At 41.7% G+C, this 18,423-nt stretch overlaps 1 protein-coding gene across 6 annotated transcripts in view; it reads left to right on the top strand.

Annotated features, from left to right (window-relative positions):
• sdk2b (sidekick cell adhesion molecule 2b) overlaps positions 1–18,423 on the top strand; it is a 253,938-nt gene that overhangs the window by 231,009 nt on the left and 4,506 nt on the right. For 2 of the 6 annotated variants that reach the window (XM_063894111.1, XM_063894115.1), the window contains exons 33-44: positions 139–271; positions 892–948; positions 1,846–1,947; positions 2,603–2,718; positions 3,097–3,283; positions 4,586–4,723; positions 5,082–5,291; positions 5,787–5,912; positions 6,773–6,937; positions 7,082–7,222; positions 9,509–9,668; positions 14,822–14,951. In XM_063894111.1, the coding sequence (XP_063750181.1) occupies positions 139–271; positions 892–948; positions 1,846–1,947; positions 2,603–2,718; positions 3,097–3,283; positions 4,586–4,723; positions 5,082–5,291; positions 5,787–5,912; positions 6,773–6,937; positions 7,082–7,222; positions 9,509–9,668; positions 14,822–14,951 (1,665 nt within the window). The remainder of the gene's footprint in view (positions 1–138; positions 272–891; positions 949–1,845; positions 1,948–2,602; positions 2,719–3,096; positions 3,284–4,585; positions 4,724–5,081; positions 5,292–5,786; positions 5,913–6,772; positions 6,938–7,081; positions 7,223–9,508; positions 9,669–14,821; positions 14,952–18,423) is intronic. The other 4 variants (XM_063894112.1, XM_063894116.1, XM_063894113.1 and 1 more) reach the window with 3 other exon arrangements.

Here is an 18,423-nt window from a genome sequence, read left to right on the forward strand (position 1 = left end):
ATGCCTATTAAAGTGAAATTACCAAATCATATGACCACATTAAAGCTGAAAAAAGTGTGCCATGTGCTATATTCTCAGATATCTATTCGGCTTAGTTCTGCTACATTAGACTTGAAATCCCCATCTTTTCATTCCCAGCCCCCCTCTGAGGAGAAGATAAACGGAATCTTACTGGGCTTTCGGATTCGATATCGTGAGCTGCTTTATGACCGTCTGCGCAGTTACTCTCCTCACACCATCAGCAGTTTGTCCACCTGGGGCGATCTCACCGGTGAGGAATTACTGCAGCGAACATGAGTAATAGGACTTTGTTACCACCTATGCTGTTGGATCATTACACAGAAACAGAAATTGCCTGTATGTTGCATTTATTATGCTCAAAAAGCAAATGCTACATTGTAAATTTAAATAAATAAACCAAGGACAAACACTGCACATCAAGATACTGTTCACTACTGGGACACAACGTGTTATTTTCCCACCTTCACATCAGTAGCAACTACACATCATTATGAGATTCCTTCACAGGTTATTATTCCTCCTAACACCTCAGCAGCGCCATTTATTTCCATCAGAGGAAAACGTTCACGCTTTCCAAGATCTGACACCTCACAGCAAAACATTTCATCTCGTGATCAGCTGCAGGCTATTATTAGGTTTACTCAGGCCCTGTTACCCCCTGCTCCGTGTAACTTACCCCATAATTTAACGTTGAGTCAATCCAGGGCTCACTCAGTGGTATGATCACTGTCATTGTGGGTCTGTTTATGATCAAAGTGAAGCGGTTCTTAACAAGGAAAATATCAGACACTGAGCCTATTGTCTCTCCATTTCCTCCCCCTTATTTAACCCTTTTTTTTATCACTTTTCCTTTTCCCCTCTCCACCGCAGCACCCTACAGCATCCAGAACCTGAGTGATTCAACCCTGAACCAGCATCAGTTGGACAGTAGGTTATGTTATGTCTCTATCTTACAAAAACACACACACACACACACACACACATCTTAAAGAGGCCCTTGTTTGCTTTTTGGAGTGTGTTGTACAGGTTTGTGTGCATGCAAATGGACTGCTAAAGATGAAATGTAAAACAAAGCACTTTTTGAACATTAAAATGTGTCATAGTAGACACACAACACTCAAATATGAAACTGAAACTGCTCATAATATGACCTCTTCAACGATGATTCAATCCCCAAACTAATTAAGTAAAAAAACAATCCCAACATATGTTTGAAGTTTTGAAAAATGTCACACAACATTTGGCTGCTTATATTCACATCGAGCTGGTACAAACAGTTCTCCAAAAGCAAACGGAAGCTCTCTGTCTACAGAAATACTTGGACACTAAGTACACACGCTCGGGTAGTCCCAACATACCCCTTGGTTTGCACTTGTCAGTTTATTTGGAGAAGCACTACAAAAGCAGATGGCCACAGACTGCTCCTGCACCCTTGTAAATATTTATTTGTGGCAGAAAATCAGTGTTTTACAATTCTTAGTGGTGGTGTTATGAGAACAAGTGGGACACTGGGGAGGGATTACAGCCTCAGAATTGCCCTACTGACTTTTACAGAATTTGTGTGGCACCAGGAAGGATGTTGAGGGATGTGGGATCAGCTGAAGGAAAATTGGGTTTCCAAAATAAGGAGCAAATAGGGATTCAACTTTGTGCCAACCAATGTATTTATCGCCAGTAATTATATAAGGTACAATTCCTGAGAAATGTACGCCTGCTGTTCCTCATATCTATGTATTCAAAAGAGCTTTTTAAAAAGCGATTCATGGTGTTTCATGTTAAATCAATTCCTAACTTTTAATCCCTTGTTGTTTACTTCCCCTGCAGAGCTGAGTAAACACAAGCGCTACGAGATACGCATGAGTGTTTACAACGCTGTAGGCGAGGGGCCGACCAGCCCGCCACAGGAGGTGTTTGTGGGGGAGGCAGGTTTGTACGCTTCCTGTCATTTCAATCAACACATTCTCCTGGGCAAAGTCATTTAAACACCCACGATGCAAGTGATCAGACTTTTCTAGACAGCAGTCACTCGCACAACCTATGAGTGATCTCCTAAAGAAGCATGCTAAGAGTTCAGGAGTAATTTTTCTTTGTAAATCCCGGGGTTCTTTTTCTTAGGTTTAGTGTTATGTGGCTGTAATGCTGCCTGTCAATACACTGAGTATACCACAAACTAAAACAGTCCCTTATAGATTGGTGCAGGGATGACATATTTGTGTAGGCTGACCCGGAAGTAAGCTGCGCATGGGTTCCCGCCACAAAAAAGCAATGCGATTTCTCCATAGGATTTTGGAGTATTGTAAAAAAAAAAAAACGTTTGATAAATGCATGTTTTGTTCCGCCAGTCTTTAATGTTGTGGAACAAAACGTGAAACTTCTCTTAAATTTCTGTCAACCACAGACCTTTTTTCAAGCTATTTTCCAAAATCCTTGGGGAAAATCCCATTGACTCGGAGATGAGGGAACCGGAAGTGGTAAAATGCTAACTCACAGGTTAGGTTTTAGGACTCGTTCCCGCACCACTCTATATGATGGAAAAAACGTCCTTGTCTTGTATAGTAACGTGTGTGATGGCCTCCAACAGTGCCTACAGCTCCGCCCCAGAATGTGGCCATTCAGTCTGCAACCGCCACCCAGCTGGACGTGACGTGGGACCCTCCTCCCGTGGATGCACAGAACGGAGACATCCAGGGCTACAAGGTTGGAGTCACGCTTCTTTTTTTTCTTCAGAAAACACTGCCAGGTGCCAAAATAGGCCCTGGAGCAACACCTTTAATGGACCTACTTCCCCGTTTTTATCTTTATATAAAGATTCAGATGTTTTTTTTGTGGTGCTCAAGAGACCACATCTATTTCACGTGTATCACCATTAAATGCACATGTCTACATTTTAGGTAGCACTGTTTTCCAGAGGGGAAATGTTTAGTCTTTTGCTCAACAAAACATTTACAGGGAATAAAATAAAACAGCTTTCCTTAAAGGAGATTGAAATGGGAGGGAGTTTTAAGAAAGCTGAATTCCCTGAACAGCATCTGTAGACTTGCATTAATATTTATTCATGAATCCAATTCCACCTAGGTTTACTTTTGGGAGTTCCAGCGCAAAAATGAGACAGAGCGGCTGCGGACTCTGTTCATGCCGGAGGGAGGAGTGAAGCTGAAGAACCTGACGGGTTACACCACCTATATGATCAGTGTGGCCCCTTTCAACGCAGCTGGGGACGGACCCCGCAGCGCACCGACGAGGGGCCGCACCCAGCAAGCAGGTACATTAAACCACTACATACCGAATAAAAGGGCAATCTGAGAGTGAAGCAGACCACCGGCAAGGCTGTTTTACATAATTCTATCAATTTTTCGAATCAGTTTTATTAAAATCTGGCTGGTAGATTTACTGTAATCCTGCTGACAAACAGTCAAACAAACCAACCTGAAAACATAACCTCTTCGGTGGAGTTAATAAATATGCAAATTCAGTAGGAATGAGTGCAACAGTCAAGAACTGCGGCTGGTAATCAAGCAATCCAGTAAAACAAATACTTCTCTGCGTTGAATGAATGAACACCTGATGGAGAGTTACTGAGGAAAAAGGAGACAAGCTGAAGACAAACGAGGTAACAGGCTGACATGACTAAAGCAGATGAATTGGAGCACGTACAGCAATGTTTATTCATTTGTCATGTTTATGTTTGGCTGATGCTAGTTTGGAGAACGCAGAGTGTTTTCTCAAAGCGGACGAGTCAACCAAGAGGAAAGTATTTGATGCGAACATGATGCTAATTGTTGCTGTCAGTATGCCAAACTATGTTAGCAGAGCCACACACAGAGCATAAGTTTTCTAATCAGCTCTGAACTCTTTTGCTGAATCTCCTATTTTGTCTGAAGAGCATGGAAATCCTCTGAGCATGCTTTCTCTCTACAGGCACCATGAAACCACCTTAATGCCCATAACCCATCTATCTTTCTTTTATATCTTTCTTTCTTTATCTCTTTCTCTCTATATCACTTAAATCGTTGGTAAAAAAGCTATTTATCAAAATGCTGGTGCATTTAAGGGAAGAAAAAGAGCCCGTTCACGGCCTCTTGGTTTCCCTTGTGAGCCATTGTCGTGAGAGGAGGAAGCAGATGATAAGCTGGAAGGGGGAGGAGGGAGGAGCACTGTGGACATAGTTATCCCATCTCTCTGGAAGACAAAGGGGCTTTGTATAACTGCAAGCGTCTCAACTTCTGCTCGACATATTTAAAGACAACAGGGCTAACAGTGTTCGGAGCACAGTGGTGTCACAGACTCAGTCAGCTGTGATGGAGGCTGTAAATTGTCATTGTGAATTCATAGCCTTATGTCAGATAAGATTTTTGTGATTTCTGGCCTTTCATACGAGAGCCCTGACCCTTTGTCATATTTTAGTTTTATGGGCTTTGTATTGAGTTTTCTCTGCAACCATTTCCACTGCCATATGTCCACAGATACAGTATGTCCCTGGAAGAGCTCCAAAATCCCTCACGCATGCTTGGTTTATTGACTACTTCCCATGCTTCGTTTAACCTTTGATCTCTGTATGTTCCAGCTCCCAGTGCCCCCAGCTTCATCCACTTCAGTGAGCTCACCACCACCTCCGTCAATGTGTCCTGGGGCGAGCCCACCTTCCCTAATGGCATAATCGAGGGCTACCGTCTGGTCTACGAACCCTGCACACCGGTAGATGGTGAGCTCTCGTTCTTCCACTTTTTCCCTGCTCTAAATGGCTGCTGACTTTCATAAACAGCTTTATGCACACGACAAGATCTAATACATGTGCTTTTGTTTAGATCAATTTACTTTAACCAAGTCTTGTAGTGTGCATTTTACTTGAGCTATAAGCTAATCAACCTTGACCCTAACAGCTTGCAACCTTTTATCTTCTGTTATCATCACAGCCGACACATGACTAAATATTATTGTACAAAAATAATCAATATAATTGATCCCTCTGCTAATGTCATGTCTGCTTGTGTGTTTACCTGTGAGCTCCCTCACTGCTTTGCTTGTGTAAGACCTGCTCTAAATGTGGTCTGTTTGTCTAGAGTCCTCAGTGGCCTGTGTCGACTGTCCCCACTCCCCCTCCCCCCCAGGAGTCAGTAAGACAGTGACAGTGGATGTGAAGGGGACCGGCCCCCTCTGGTTGAAGCTCAGAGACCTGGCCGACGGCATCACCTACAACTTCCGCATCAGGGCCAAGACTTTCATCTACGGGCCCGAGGTGGAGGCTAACATCACCACCGGCCCCGGAGAAGGTACAGGCTGTGATACCTGTTCATGAAAGTTGTTCCGGGTGTCCCCGTCTAAGGTTTTACATAGTCAAATCTGATTGGTCCAGTCTTGCTTGGTTGACTGATCATCCAATCACCTCTCATTCTTTTTGTTTCTCCTTGATACCCCCCGGTTTAAACTTTTTGCAACTTTGTATAGTGAAACATGTTGACTTATTTATGCAAACTAAGGAGATTTAACAAGAGCATAAACGTTTTTTTGACATGTATATTAACAGTATTATGACTAGGCGTTAAGATGATTTAATGGAAGAAACCAAGCAATTATATGTTAAACCATTAATCTGAGCTACCCCATTTATCTCAAATGGTATGATCCTGTGTTTTCCCACCATTGAAATAATTGGAAAGTAAGCTTGAGGGTCAAAACAAGCTCCTTAGATCAAATTGTGTAATTATAGATCACTCATTTTTTATTTTTTATTTTAAATGCTTCAACTCCTACTTATACCTTCCCAGGAGCCCCGGGACCACCAGGAGAACCCTTCATCACTCGCTACGGTTCAGCCCTGACAATCCACTGGACCAGCGGGGACCCGGGACGTGCTCCCATCACGCGCTACGTGATCGAGGCCAGACCATCAGGTGTGTGCCCCAGCTGCCCGAGGACACAGACGATCAGCACTTTAGTCATGCATCAGTACCTTCGCCTATGCTAGCCTCCTTGATACTTTAAATAAGGAAAGTGGTGTAAAGTGTCAACATCTGCGGCCCCCCGAGTGTCTCCCTGGTATTTTAATGGGTTATTGATCATGGCTCTGCAGTTGAAACAATTGGCATCAGGTTTCCATTTCGATTGACAGGGTTAGGTAGGTGATGGATGGTAGGTGACTCGGGATGTGTTACATCTCTTTTGAGTGAAAATAGAATGGGGTCCTAGATTCAAGAAGGGTTATTATAATATTTAGGATAGGAAGATGGTAAACCAACCTCACACAACCCCCTCCCCCCTCGTGTCCATATGCCAAGGGCCGTAACTCTCTGCTGTATCATATAACTGGATGGCTTGTTTTTATCCTCAAATCAAATTACCCATTTTCGTACTTTTGCAAAAGTTAAGCGACCTATGACAGATGATCTCCCGTGGTAGTTAATGTTTGTGTACCTCACTAAAAGAGTCCACCTTTCATTGATGTTTACAAGCAGCGGTGTGTAATAAATGGCCCCTCTGGCCAGATTTCCAAAGCAAACTACCTTCTTCGTGTGAAATACGGCTGCAACACTATTTATGATGTAGATTTGGTTGCTGTAAATTTTACAGGAGCAGTGAAACTGATGGATTGTGTAACATTTGTTGGAATTATGGATTACCCGTGGGAGCTGCCAGACAGAAGCCTTGTATCAAACAAAACAAACAACCTATTAACAAAGACACATTTGCACTGTTTTAAAGTTTAATTTTCTCATCAGACTCACACCAAATTAAAACTTAAACTCCATTACAGATGAGGGATTGTGGGATATCCTAATCAAGGACATCCCCAAGGAGGTGACATCACACACATTCAACATGGATATACTGAAGCAAGGGGTCAGTTACGACTTCAGGGTAATTGGAGTGAACGACTACGGGTACGGCTCCCCCAGTCTACCTTCTCCTTCGATATCTGGTGAGCTTTCATATATTTCTTCATAAATCTGAGAAAGATTCATTTTCAGACCTAATTGAATTCCCGAAGGTCATTCAGGCATGACAGAAATAAGGCCACTTTATTTTTAACAAGCATGAATTCCAATTTCTGTGTTTGGTCCAGCCCAAAAAGTGGCGCCTTTCTACGAGGAGTGGTGGTTTCTGGTTGTGGTGGCTTTGGTGGGGCTCATCTTCATCCTGCTGCTGGTCTTCATCCTCATCATCAGAGGCCAGAGCAAGAAGTACGCCAAGAAGTCTGAATCAGGTGAGTGCACACAAATACTTCCAGAGTTTTTAACTAGACTTGGAAACTGTTAGGGAAGCTCTTGCACCATCAGTGGGGCCTGGAATCTGCCTACTTGTCTTTTTCTCATTAAAGATTCTCACTTAATAAGGGGATTTAATGATCTGCCATTTTCAAAAATTGAGCAGCAAACTAACTTTATTTGAAGGATTTAGATAATTGACAGATTGGCAGCAGAATAAAAAAGAAGAGAAGAGGGCATACTTGTCCATTCAGTGAAGCTCTGACATCAGCGGGTATTTCCCCTCGGCTCAGCACTTCTGCCATAGCTGTTTAGCTGCCAGGCATAGGAGGGGAGGGGAGGGGGTCCCTGTGGGTCACTGCCCATCTTTCTGACTGACAGAGGAAAAACAAGAGGTTCCTTCTCACTCTAACACAAAGACGCTCTCAAAGCCTCATATTCCCCTGCAGGAATCTGGCCCCGGACAGTGGACCAATCCAAGAGTTTTTCTTTTCCTCCGTGTTTGCGTAACCACCAATTGACCTCGAGTAGCCATGGAGCTACCGCAGAGGTCCTGGCCTCGCTGTGGTTCCTCATAGGTCTGAGGAAGACTGAAAGTGTTTTTAACCTGTAGCATGGCAAACAACAGTGCATACAAACATTAATCTACTGCGCAGCAGCATGGCAAGTCTGTCACTCTCAGCCTTTAGCTGTGGATGCTTTGATTAATCGCGAGGGACACTTGGGAGTCCTTGCAAAATACTTGCGTTATTGTCTATTCATGTGTGATCCACAGACAGTGTTTACACAGAGAGGCAGAATCATTTATCATATTCTGATGTAGTTTGAACATGTCTTTGTATGTGTTTGCATTTACAGATGTCCTTTGTATTCCCGTTTTAATGGTTTTATACTCTGTAGGGAAGGTTTTTAAACATTCCTCCATTCTGTGTGGACTATACTGTATAAACTATATTGTTCCCCATGTGTGGTATATTCAAAAATAATCAATAACTTTAGACTCATAACCTATTGTTTTTTGTACATTTATGTTTTATTGACCTCACTGAAAGTTACCTTGTTTGTCAATGCATGCCATTATGAAAACTAAAGGTATAGATAACATTTAAACCTTAAGTGTTAATAATAATGTTATTATGGTGTAATATGGGTATCATTTTGGTGTTACATAGGTGCAATGTGTGTCTAATAAGAGTGTTATGTAGATGTAATAATAGTGTAACTTGGGTATAATATGGATGTATGATGTATGCATGTATTAATACACACTATTGGTATAAAAAGGGGTGTAATAACTGTGTTATTACGGTCTACTATAGTTGTTACATGAGTGTAATATGGGTGTAATATCAGTGTTATATAGGTTCAACATTGCTAAACAAAGTTTAATGGTGCAATGTAGAGAATAGCTAACAATAATTTCCCAAAATATTTATATGGGCTTGCCCATTTAAGGGTTGAGTCAGACTTAAATGAATAATTTGACATTTTGAGAAATTCCAAGGGTTATATGAGAAGCTTAATACCACTGTCGTATCAATCTGTTTAATAAAGGGCTTTTGCCAGCAGCCTGTGAGCTTATTGAACAAAGACTGGAAACAGGGGAAAGCAGCTAGCCTTACTCCGTTGGAAAGTAACAAAATGTGTATACCAGCTTCTCAAAAACTCCATAATTACAACCCCAGGCTATCTGTTCCTCCTGTTTCCAGTCTTAATGCCAAACTAAGCTTACGTCTAGCAGGATCCAGCTGCACTGTTTTTTTGTGTAACTCTCATCAAAAAAGAGAATAAGCATATTTCCCAAAGTGATTAACTTTAACTTTGTGATGAACTATTGCTTTAAGTCATAAATATAAGTTCTAGAGTTGAATTTCATTAAACTTTAAAATAAATATTATAAAGTGTTTGTGTTTACCATGTCCTCAAACAATCATTTTGTTTTATTAAAGACAGAACTTGTTTACCCTATGATTTGCACAGCTTTACAGTTTATATTACATACAGCTCTGGAAGGAATATGTTTTTTGAGTGGTTCACATTTTAAGACCTGAAAGACATGCAACTGACATCATTTCCTCATGAAAACCTCCCCCAAACACTTTAGACTTTAGTCACAATCATTACTCCCTTATTTCCATTTGCAACAGTTATATTTAATCATCCGTCTATTTTTCATCCTTCCTTACTCCTAATTTTGTCCACTCACTTAGCCACAAGTCATAGCTTAGCCCCATTCATCCACCCGTGCACTAACCTGCGTGTCCATCTGGCCTGTGGTCACACAGTGTCTCTGTACGTGTGTCCAGGAAACAACTCCAACTGTAACGCGCTGACCCACGGAGACATGGTCAGTCTCGACGAAGGCCGCTTCCCCGCTCTGGAACTCAACAACCGAAGGCTGTCTGTGAAAAACTCTTTCTGCCGGAAGAACGGTGTCTACACCAGGTGAGGGATTTACGCAGCTTGTAAACCAAGACAATTTAAAGTGCAGATTATAATTAAACAAGAAGCTTAATTTCAGGTCAATGTGAATGAGCCATATGGCGTTATAATTGGCTTATCCACAGAATCTTTACCTCAAATCCAAATTCATTTTTAGCTCTCTTCTTCCTGACAAATCCTCATCTACAGCTTTTTCTCCGCTTCCTATAAAAAGACTCACTAAGGATTTAATGATGCTGCTCTATTTCAGTGAATCCCAGCTGTAACACGCAGTATGTTGAGAACATGAACTTGTTTTAAGCCAATCACTCTGCCTGACACCTGCAGGGACTGTCATAAGTCAAATTTTGAATAATTTGCATTACACCAATAATAGGACAGTTGAAAGGAGTGTGGCAGATTTGATTTTGGGGTGCCAGGTGCACTCTGATGTTGCAGCGAAAATAATTAACCTCCTCTGTGTGAGCATGCATGTCCATAAATTGTTTTGTGTATGAAAATGTGAGAGAAATTCGTTTTTGAAGGTGTGTATCTGAGTGTGGCATTGAGGACGGATCAAAGCAGCTCCACATCTTTGAGGGGCTTCCAGGCAGCTTCCTATTATGTATCTTGGCTTGAAGGGGGGGAGGCAGGGGAATGAAAGAATGCACAGATGTACTTTCAGACTCGGTGCTCTTTGAACTCAGCCTAAGCGAAGGAACCCAAATTCCAACAACTGAGCCCCCCCCCCCCCCCGATTATAGATTAATGCCACAACTTGATCTCCAGTCTCGGAATACCAAAGACACGATGAAGTCCTCCGCCTGATGCCCGGATCACGAATCAAACATTCTTAATCCTGCAGCATTCATTGTGATTCAGCGCGGTGTCGGACAGCAAATGCCAGTTATGTTTGGTTTCAGGTACAAAAGGATTCTCTGCACAGAAAGCATTTTTCTAAAGTCTTACAAAAGGGTCAATATGCATGACGGCAAATTCAATTACAATCGCAGGGAAGCCAATGCAGTTCAATTTGCGGGGCTGACAACTTAATCTGTCACCACTTGAATTGTCAATATGCATTGTTAGCACTGTAAAGAGGTTCGAATAAAGACTTAGAATAGTGTTTGAATTATCTGTTCCACAGCACATTGTCGATTCTGGTTAACAATAAACAATTTAGGGCCCATGTACACAAACCGCCTTTTTCTGAGCGAGCATATTTTTTGAATCGATTCCAATGAGAACCGAGCGCTTGCCGACAAAAGAAGAAGAAGAAAAAGAATATACCCTTAATCATCCCACAGAGGGAAACTTTACAATCTGCATTTGACCCATCCTTGTGTTGGGGTCAGTGGGCTGCCATATGTACGGTAGCAGTGTAGGGAACGATGCTCCGACCACTTCAAACGCCCATAGTTTAAAGTATTTCATTCTTTAGATAAACACCGAGACGTCACTGCAGAAATTCCATGAAAAGCTTGGATTTAGTTTTTTAGTTTTAGCTCTATCCCTGGCTATATGGCTGTTGTCCAGTGAAGTCAAAACCTCATTTACAAAGTGTGAGAGCAAGAATATCCTGGTTGTGTATATAGTGAAAATACATTGTCAAAAATATGTACAGTATTGTAGCACAAACAGATGATAAAACCCATGCTAGTTTATCGTACAACGACGGTTACCGATACGTTATCGATATATCCTCTTCCTTGAAACAATAAAAGAGCTCTGGGAAATGTTTTTGGATGTAACGTGCCCTGCCAGCACCTTTTTGTCTTCTTCTGAAAAATACTCCATGTGGACACGGACCCTAAGGTATCATGTCCTCCTACGGTTGATGTAAAACATTAGCAATCTGACAGCACATAAACCCAAACGCTGGAGTCCAAATGTGTTTCCAATTTGAGCTTCAACACCCAGATGATCAATGTTTTACTGCCTCTATGATAAAGAGGGATGGGATTAACACCATTATTCCCGTATGGCATTGTATCGCTCTCTTTCATTAGTTTGAAACTTACTTTGACGCACTGTTTTGGGTTTTAAGGAGGTCTCGGTGAAGTAATTCAGTGTAGATTAACATGGTTTTAAGCACTGTTGAATGACAAAGCTCTCGAACACTTCAGACATGTTAATGAGTCCCTACAGGCGACTAGCAAGAGGAGAGCCTGATAATGAGTATAGACCAGGGGCGGATTTGATTTCACCCCCTGGTCCTTGTTTCTTACCCGACGTACTGCTGACTGAATTTTGCTGCGAGAGGATTAAGTGGAGCCTTCTCTATCCAAGTGAGAGAGCTGATAAATAATTCACGCCTCACTTACCCGCGTATGAGAGTCAAGGAGAAGAGGTGAGAGTGGGCTGAGCTTTCTCAATGTTTTTAAACAGGCAATTTATCATAATGTCTCACTGGCCTCCCAATTGCATTTCTTCACACTGGCTCCAGCTCTTTGTATGACTGTGTTATAAGGGTGGGGGGGGGGGGGGGCGGATCGCTGTAAGGACTGCAGAGGAATGAGGGTTGGTAAAGGTTACACTAGAGAGTCCTTGGAGAATAAGTGCAGATTGGAATTCCAAGCTGTGATTCAAATTTGGTTGTAACATTTTCTAAGTTGGACTTCATCTTAGAAAGAATGTGTCCTTGTGATTTTACTTTAAACCATCATTTTAAATACTAGTACATGTGGATTAATTCTAAAATGTTTATCTTGCCACAATATGCCACCTGTTAGTTTAGTAACTCACTTCAAAGTATTAAAAATAATGTTTTAGTTTCAGTTATTAATCAAGTATTACAATGTGTCAAACTGTTATTCTTGATATCGTTACCTTTATTGATAAATACTATCATTACTGCAATTATAACCCTAAATGCATCATTTGCTGACAGTTTTATTCATATAAATGCTAATAAAAACAACAAAGAGAACATTTTAAAACAAGAGTAGTGCACAAAGTAAAGAAAATATGTCCTTAATAAGGTGAATCCCACCAAGCATTCATCTGTTTTGCATCTTGCAATTTATTTATCCACATTTGTATTACTGTAATAAAAAGTATTCAATTTATTTTGAATGTACAATATTTCATTGTACATTATGTTATTGTATATATCATATTATATGTGCGTGTATATAGACTTCTGCTTGCACTATTTTAATTGCATTGTTTGTTTTATTGTTTTATGTCTTATAGAACTATGTTGCATTGTTGGAGGGGCTTGGGACTTAATTTTCATTGCCAGTTATACACTGTAGCTTATGTGCATATGACATTGCAAACTTTGAATCTTTGAACCTAATCATTTTACAGTCATACCAAAGCAAGGACGAAAGAGAAACAAATAGATTTGATTATAGATTTGTAAAACCGAACATGCATATACATTTATACACACCCCATCAGCATGCATTTCATCCAGCCATTACAGCTCACATAGTGCACCTAGCTCTAGATCAATATTGTGCCCTCTTTTCATTACTAATAAGATAACTTAAACACATCCCACATCCCCCAGCAAAGTCGTAACATATCTGCATAGACTGACACTTAAACCCTACATCCTCAAACAAACCCAGAGATACGACACAAATTAGCAGACATTCTACTACAACGTATATAAGTAGGTCTTTGTACACGTTTCACTCCTCCACTCAAGTTAAGTGAATTGACTTGAGTTTAATATAGCTCATTGAGCATAATTGAATTACAGTTTGCTTTGTAATTTCCCAGAGGAGTTTTCCATTTTATCCACACCACACTCGAAACGCCAGCCCTCGTGACAGCTGGAATTTACCCACAACATTTTTAAAATGCTTTCAGAATTTATTTATTTGGAAAAATGCTAATGTGGTTCAGACGTGTAAATCGGCTGTGTGTGTGCAGCAGCAGCAGCTCCACTGGCAGTGAGTGGCGGCCGACACTATGGCGGGAAAGTCAACAGGAGTCAGTGTGTCCGAGCGGTCTCTGCCAAACCTACACCAATCAGCAGAAACAGATGGGTGTTTGTTTAGCAGGACTGGCGACAGTGGAAAGTACAGAGAAGCTTTTTTCTCTCGTATTTACTTAAAGAACGCTTGGCTAGAGCACACCATTTAAGGAAAAGTTTTTCCAGTTTTTCATCTTTCTTTGCCCTCATTTTTCTCATTCCTCCTTTTTCTCAGCTTTTAAGATCGCTCAACACCTCTCTGCCTGATTCTCCTCCCTTTGCTCCGTAGTATCACTTACCCTCTCTAAACATACATCTAAATATTTGATCCCGCAGTATTCCAGTAGCACTTTTATCAGCACAATCTTTCATGTAGGATCTAATAACATTTGCCAGAGCAGAGCCAGAGTTGTATGATGACCCCTTCAGCACCAAGTTCAGACTTTAGTCACAAGGGCCCGGCAGTTTGACATACCACAGCCCACAATGAGCACTGAATGAGGGGGAATTATTCAATCCAGAAGAGAGGCTTTAGGGAGCCATCTCATGAGTATCCCATGATTCTCATCAGGCTGCACTCCTACACACAGTCAGACAGTGATACATGTGAACTGGAGAGGAAGCGCCTTCTGAAGTGTCATTACCATGAATCAGGGATGACTAGACTAACTAATAGGCTTTGTTAACAGAAAGGGCTTCAGTATAATTCCCGCATACAATAAAGTTTAAACTCAACAACTTTTGGTCTTATTCAAAATTAAATTGCAGTGTTTTTAAGGGGGTGTAGCTTTTAGGTACTGGTGAGACATTAAAATCTAATACAGGAAGTCCAGCTTGAGTAACAGTTCTGTGAATGTGAATGCTGCTGAATTGCCAAAACATTGCACAGCTGTTGAAATACTAAGAGACATGATTTCTGTATGTAGAGTTATTATTGCGCAATAGTAGCAAAGATTTAGCATTAGCAAAAATGTCCAGCTATCTTTATTTTGAGGTGCACCAGAAATGTCTGAAATAATACCTTAGTGCGCAGGTACACTTTGCCCAACAATTAGTACACGTATAGTAGGTCAAAGCAGAACAAGGAAGTGTGTCTGCAACTCGTTACTTTTTACCTATCACACAGGAATGACGGCAACAACTACAAAACTGGAATGAACTTACATTAAAACAATAAAAGGGTCTACACAATTCTGCAGTGCAACAATTATCTGAATTATTCTCACGGTCTGTATTTATCTTTGCCTAGGTCTCCTCCTAGGCCCAGCCCAGGCAGCTTACACTACTCAGACGAAGATGTCAGCACAAAGTACAATGACCTGATCCCCGCAGAGAGCAGCAGCCTGACGGAGAAACCCTCCGAAATCTCTGACTCGCAGGTGCAGTAGCAACCCTTGTTGTTTATACTATGTCTTGTATGGTCTCTCTGTGTCAAATGTTCCCCGTCCATCTGCATTAAGTGTGTATTTCTCATGTGTTTATACCTGTCTGTGTGTGTGGCATCTCCTTGAATTCCTCTGGAATTCAGCTTTGCATCGTGGGCTGTACTGTGTCAGTTCGTACTGTCCACATGGTGTCTTTTCCCTGTCATTCACCTGAGCGCAGATGGGCCTGCAGAGGTCATAAGATATAGCTACAGTAATGCACAAGGAAAGATGAGAGATTAATGACTCTGCTCAACGGCGGCAAAGCAGTTTTTAGACCAGGCACTGACCTGTGGAGAATGTCACTCTGGGAACATTCACCTGCGATCCAGGCCTCTGCACTCAGCCCCAGCACGAGTTATGTAAGGCGCGAAGGGCACATGCACTCTGCAAAGTTTATTTTAGAGACGGTTACTTATTGGAAGGAGCCGCTGCAGCCTCTCTTTTCCTACCGAGCTCTCTGTAAGTCAGGCCAAATTTAGAAGAATAATCTCTGTGGAAAACTTCTGGTTTTACTAATTTCTACTGTAGCAGAGCCCAGCCTAGAGTCACAGGTAGAAACATATCATAGTTTTGGATTCATATTTAAAGTATTCTAAGAAGACTGTCAGGACTGATAGATGGACACTGATGCTACAATCTCTTCTCGAGCATTTCCCAAACTGCTTTTACCCAGTAAGTGAGAGCAGTCTATAAACTGTGGCTTTCTCTCCGTCTCTTTCTGTCTGTCCATTGATCAGTGTGTGTGCCACCCAGCCTCATGTTTCTAAATTGCCTGACTTTTTTTTTCATTTCAGGATTTTCCTTTATCCTGACATGTTCTTTTATCTGGTTTGTTTTTCTCCTATGTCTTAAATGCACTTTTTTTTTTTTTTTTTTGCTTATGTCGTCCCTCCCCGGCTCTCTGTGGTTTGGGGGGAACCATCTTGCAGTCTGGTTTTGATCGTTGTCAGATGAAAGCGTCAGGGGGGGGTGGGGTGGGGGATAAATGGTCCTGAATTCCCATGCTTTCAAGGCCTCCTTCAGTGTTCTCTTTATCTACAAATTCTTTTACTCCAGGCATTTCTCAAATGATCTCGGGACATCTCTGGGCTAGATGCTTCCCCAGTGTGAATTCCGCAGCCAGAAATCTCTCCCCACCTGGCTTTATCGGACCCTGAGCCCCATTTCAAGATCAAATGAAAATCTCCCTGCAATGAATCATTACGGACAGGACCTTTCGCAGCACGATAACATTCCCTCGTATTAATCATTTCATCATTTCATCACCTGTCTGACATATCTACCGTTCGCACTTGTGTATTGTCAAACATGGCCTTAATGCAGTGCCCGCCCCCTCAGTCTGAGGGGGACGCCCGCCTGTTGCCACACCACACGTCTGAGGTGCTGACGTTGGCTTTGATACACCACACAGAGCCCTGCCTGTTACCTCCGCCATGCCCCCGACAGGCCACTGTATCAGCACCCAATGGTGTTTTGAAAAAAATCCAGGAATGCTCTTTGAAGTTTTATTCAGAGGATAACTCTGAACTATCTGTATGACATTGTGCTGTCTGTCCTCTGTAATCCCCGGAGGCTCCGCCAGCAGGTATAAGTTGACTATTGTACTCCTCCTCAAGAGGGGATTTGGAGAGCTCACATTGACTTGGCAAGGCAACAAGGCCACCATTACTGATCTGCTCCCCTGCAGGTAGTCACATATTGACTTTTTCCATTAAGCGTATATGCTTTCTCACTCTGCGAGGCTGGCTCTGCCTTTGTGTGTCATTTAAGGCCCAAACTGGTCAAAGATGGATGATCTCATGTCTGAGTCACATACGGATTATAGATCATGCTCTCTCTGCTGAGTGGCATTCCGTGGGAGACAAATGAAAATGTCTGCTTTCTGTTTCATGCTTTTTTCTCACTCTCTGCCTCCGTCTATCATACTCTGTCTCTCTCCACCTTCCCACTCCCTGTCTCTGGCTACTGGAGCTTCTTTGGTTTGAGCTCAACTGAGAATACTTTGAGTAATGTTTGGATTGTCTCTAGTGACAACGCACCACTTTGTTTTGACTGGCCCAGTCTGAAGAATGATGTCACAACCCAGAATAAAATAAAATTATGACCACTGTAAATAGTATTATAATACTTTTAAGCTGCCTGTAACAGAAGAGGGTAAGAGACAGAAACGGCAGACAAAAGTTTAAATAAGAATTAACCCAAATATATTCTCTTAGCGTACGGAAAAATGACAAATGTAAAAAAAAAAAAAAAGAGAGAAGAGAAACAGAACAAAGCACATGCTCACATTACTCCTATTTAAATCCTCCAGTCTGGGACATCACTAAAGCCCAAAACAATCTCAAATCCCTTTATCATAGTTGTTCTGATTGAAGCCTCACACATTATAAGCAGGGAGAGGTGTTTGGAGCCCTTCTGGAGTTCTATATGCCTTGATGATGACAGAATACAACTTAACTTTGATGCAGCAGACTACACAGTATGCCAAAAACACATTTTCCCCTTCCTGTTCTTCCTCCACTCTAATCTTTTTTTTCTACACAGAAATGTCTGCAAGCTCAAAAAAATGTGACTGTCTCCGGATATTTTAAATCCCCCTCGAGCCCCACATATACTGTCTTTGTCTCCCGGGCCCCCTGCTGTGTTCACTTCATCAATGAGAGTGACATAGACAGCCCCCCCCCCCCTTTTGCAATAATCCATAACTAGAGGACAAAGGACTGACCCACTCTGAGGTATTGGGGTAAGCATTCATTTTAGTGTGTGGGGGGGATGGGGGCCATGCTTGCTTGGAGATTGTTTTTTCAGTCTCATACTCTTCTTGTCAAATTTTTGCACTATGTATGTTGAGTTGTTGGAGGAGCCTGGGATATAACATTTTCATTGCCAACATATACGCTGTATCTGCTGTGCATATGACAAATAAAACCTTTGAACCTTTTGAACCTTATATAAACATTCGGAAGGTGAATTCTTACTTATAAAATATATTTTAAAATGTTTTCAACAACTTAGGACAGATTAAAAACAAGACTAGCTTGATATGACTGCATTTGCCATTTTCACTTGAACTCTCTCTAGAATGAGGGAGGTCAAAGGTCAAACTAGGTCAAAGGTTATGACAAAGGTCATCTCAACACCTGCCATATTTGCCAATAATGAACGACTTATCTACACCAAATAGTGATTTCAGCCCCTCAATGGTTGTTTACTTCCCCCTCCTACATTGATCTCCCTCCTACGATGTTAACATCATAATCAGGAACACAGGGCAACTTTAATTTGCTGCTGATAAAATAAACTACTGGCAAGAGGGTTCACCAGTTAATTAGATAGATGTCTTAATCTGTCTCGCTGCCTAATTTAACATCGTAACGATGAGAAAATGTTTAATAATTGTCTCTGGCAGGCTGCTATGTGTCTG

This window comes from Eleginops maclovinus, chromosome 10 (genome assembly GCF_036324505.1).
Source record: "Eleginops maclovinus isolate JMC-PN-2008 ecotype Puerto Natales chromosome 10, JC_Emac_rtc_rv5, whole genome shotgun sequence".
Classification (NCBI taxonomy): domain Eukaryota; kingdom Metazoa; phylum Chordata; class Actinopteri; order Perciformes; family Eleginopidae; genus Eleginops; species Eleginops maclovinus.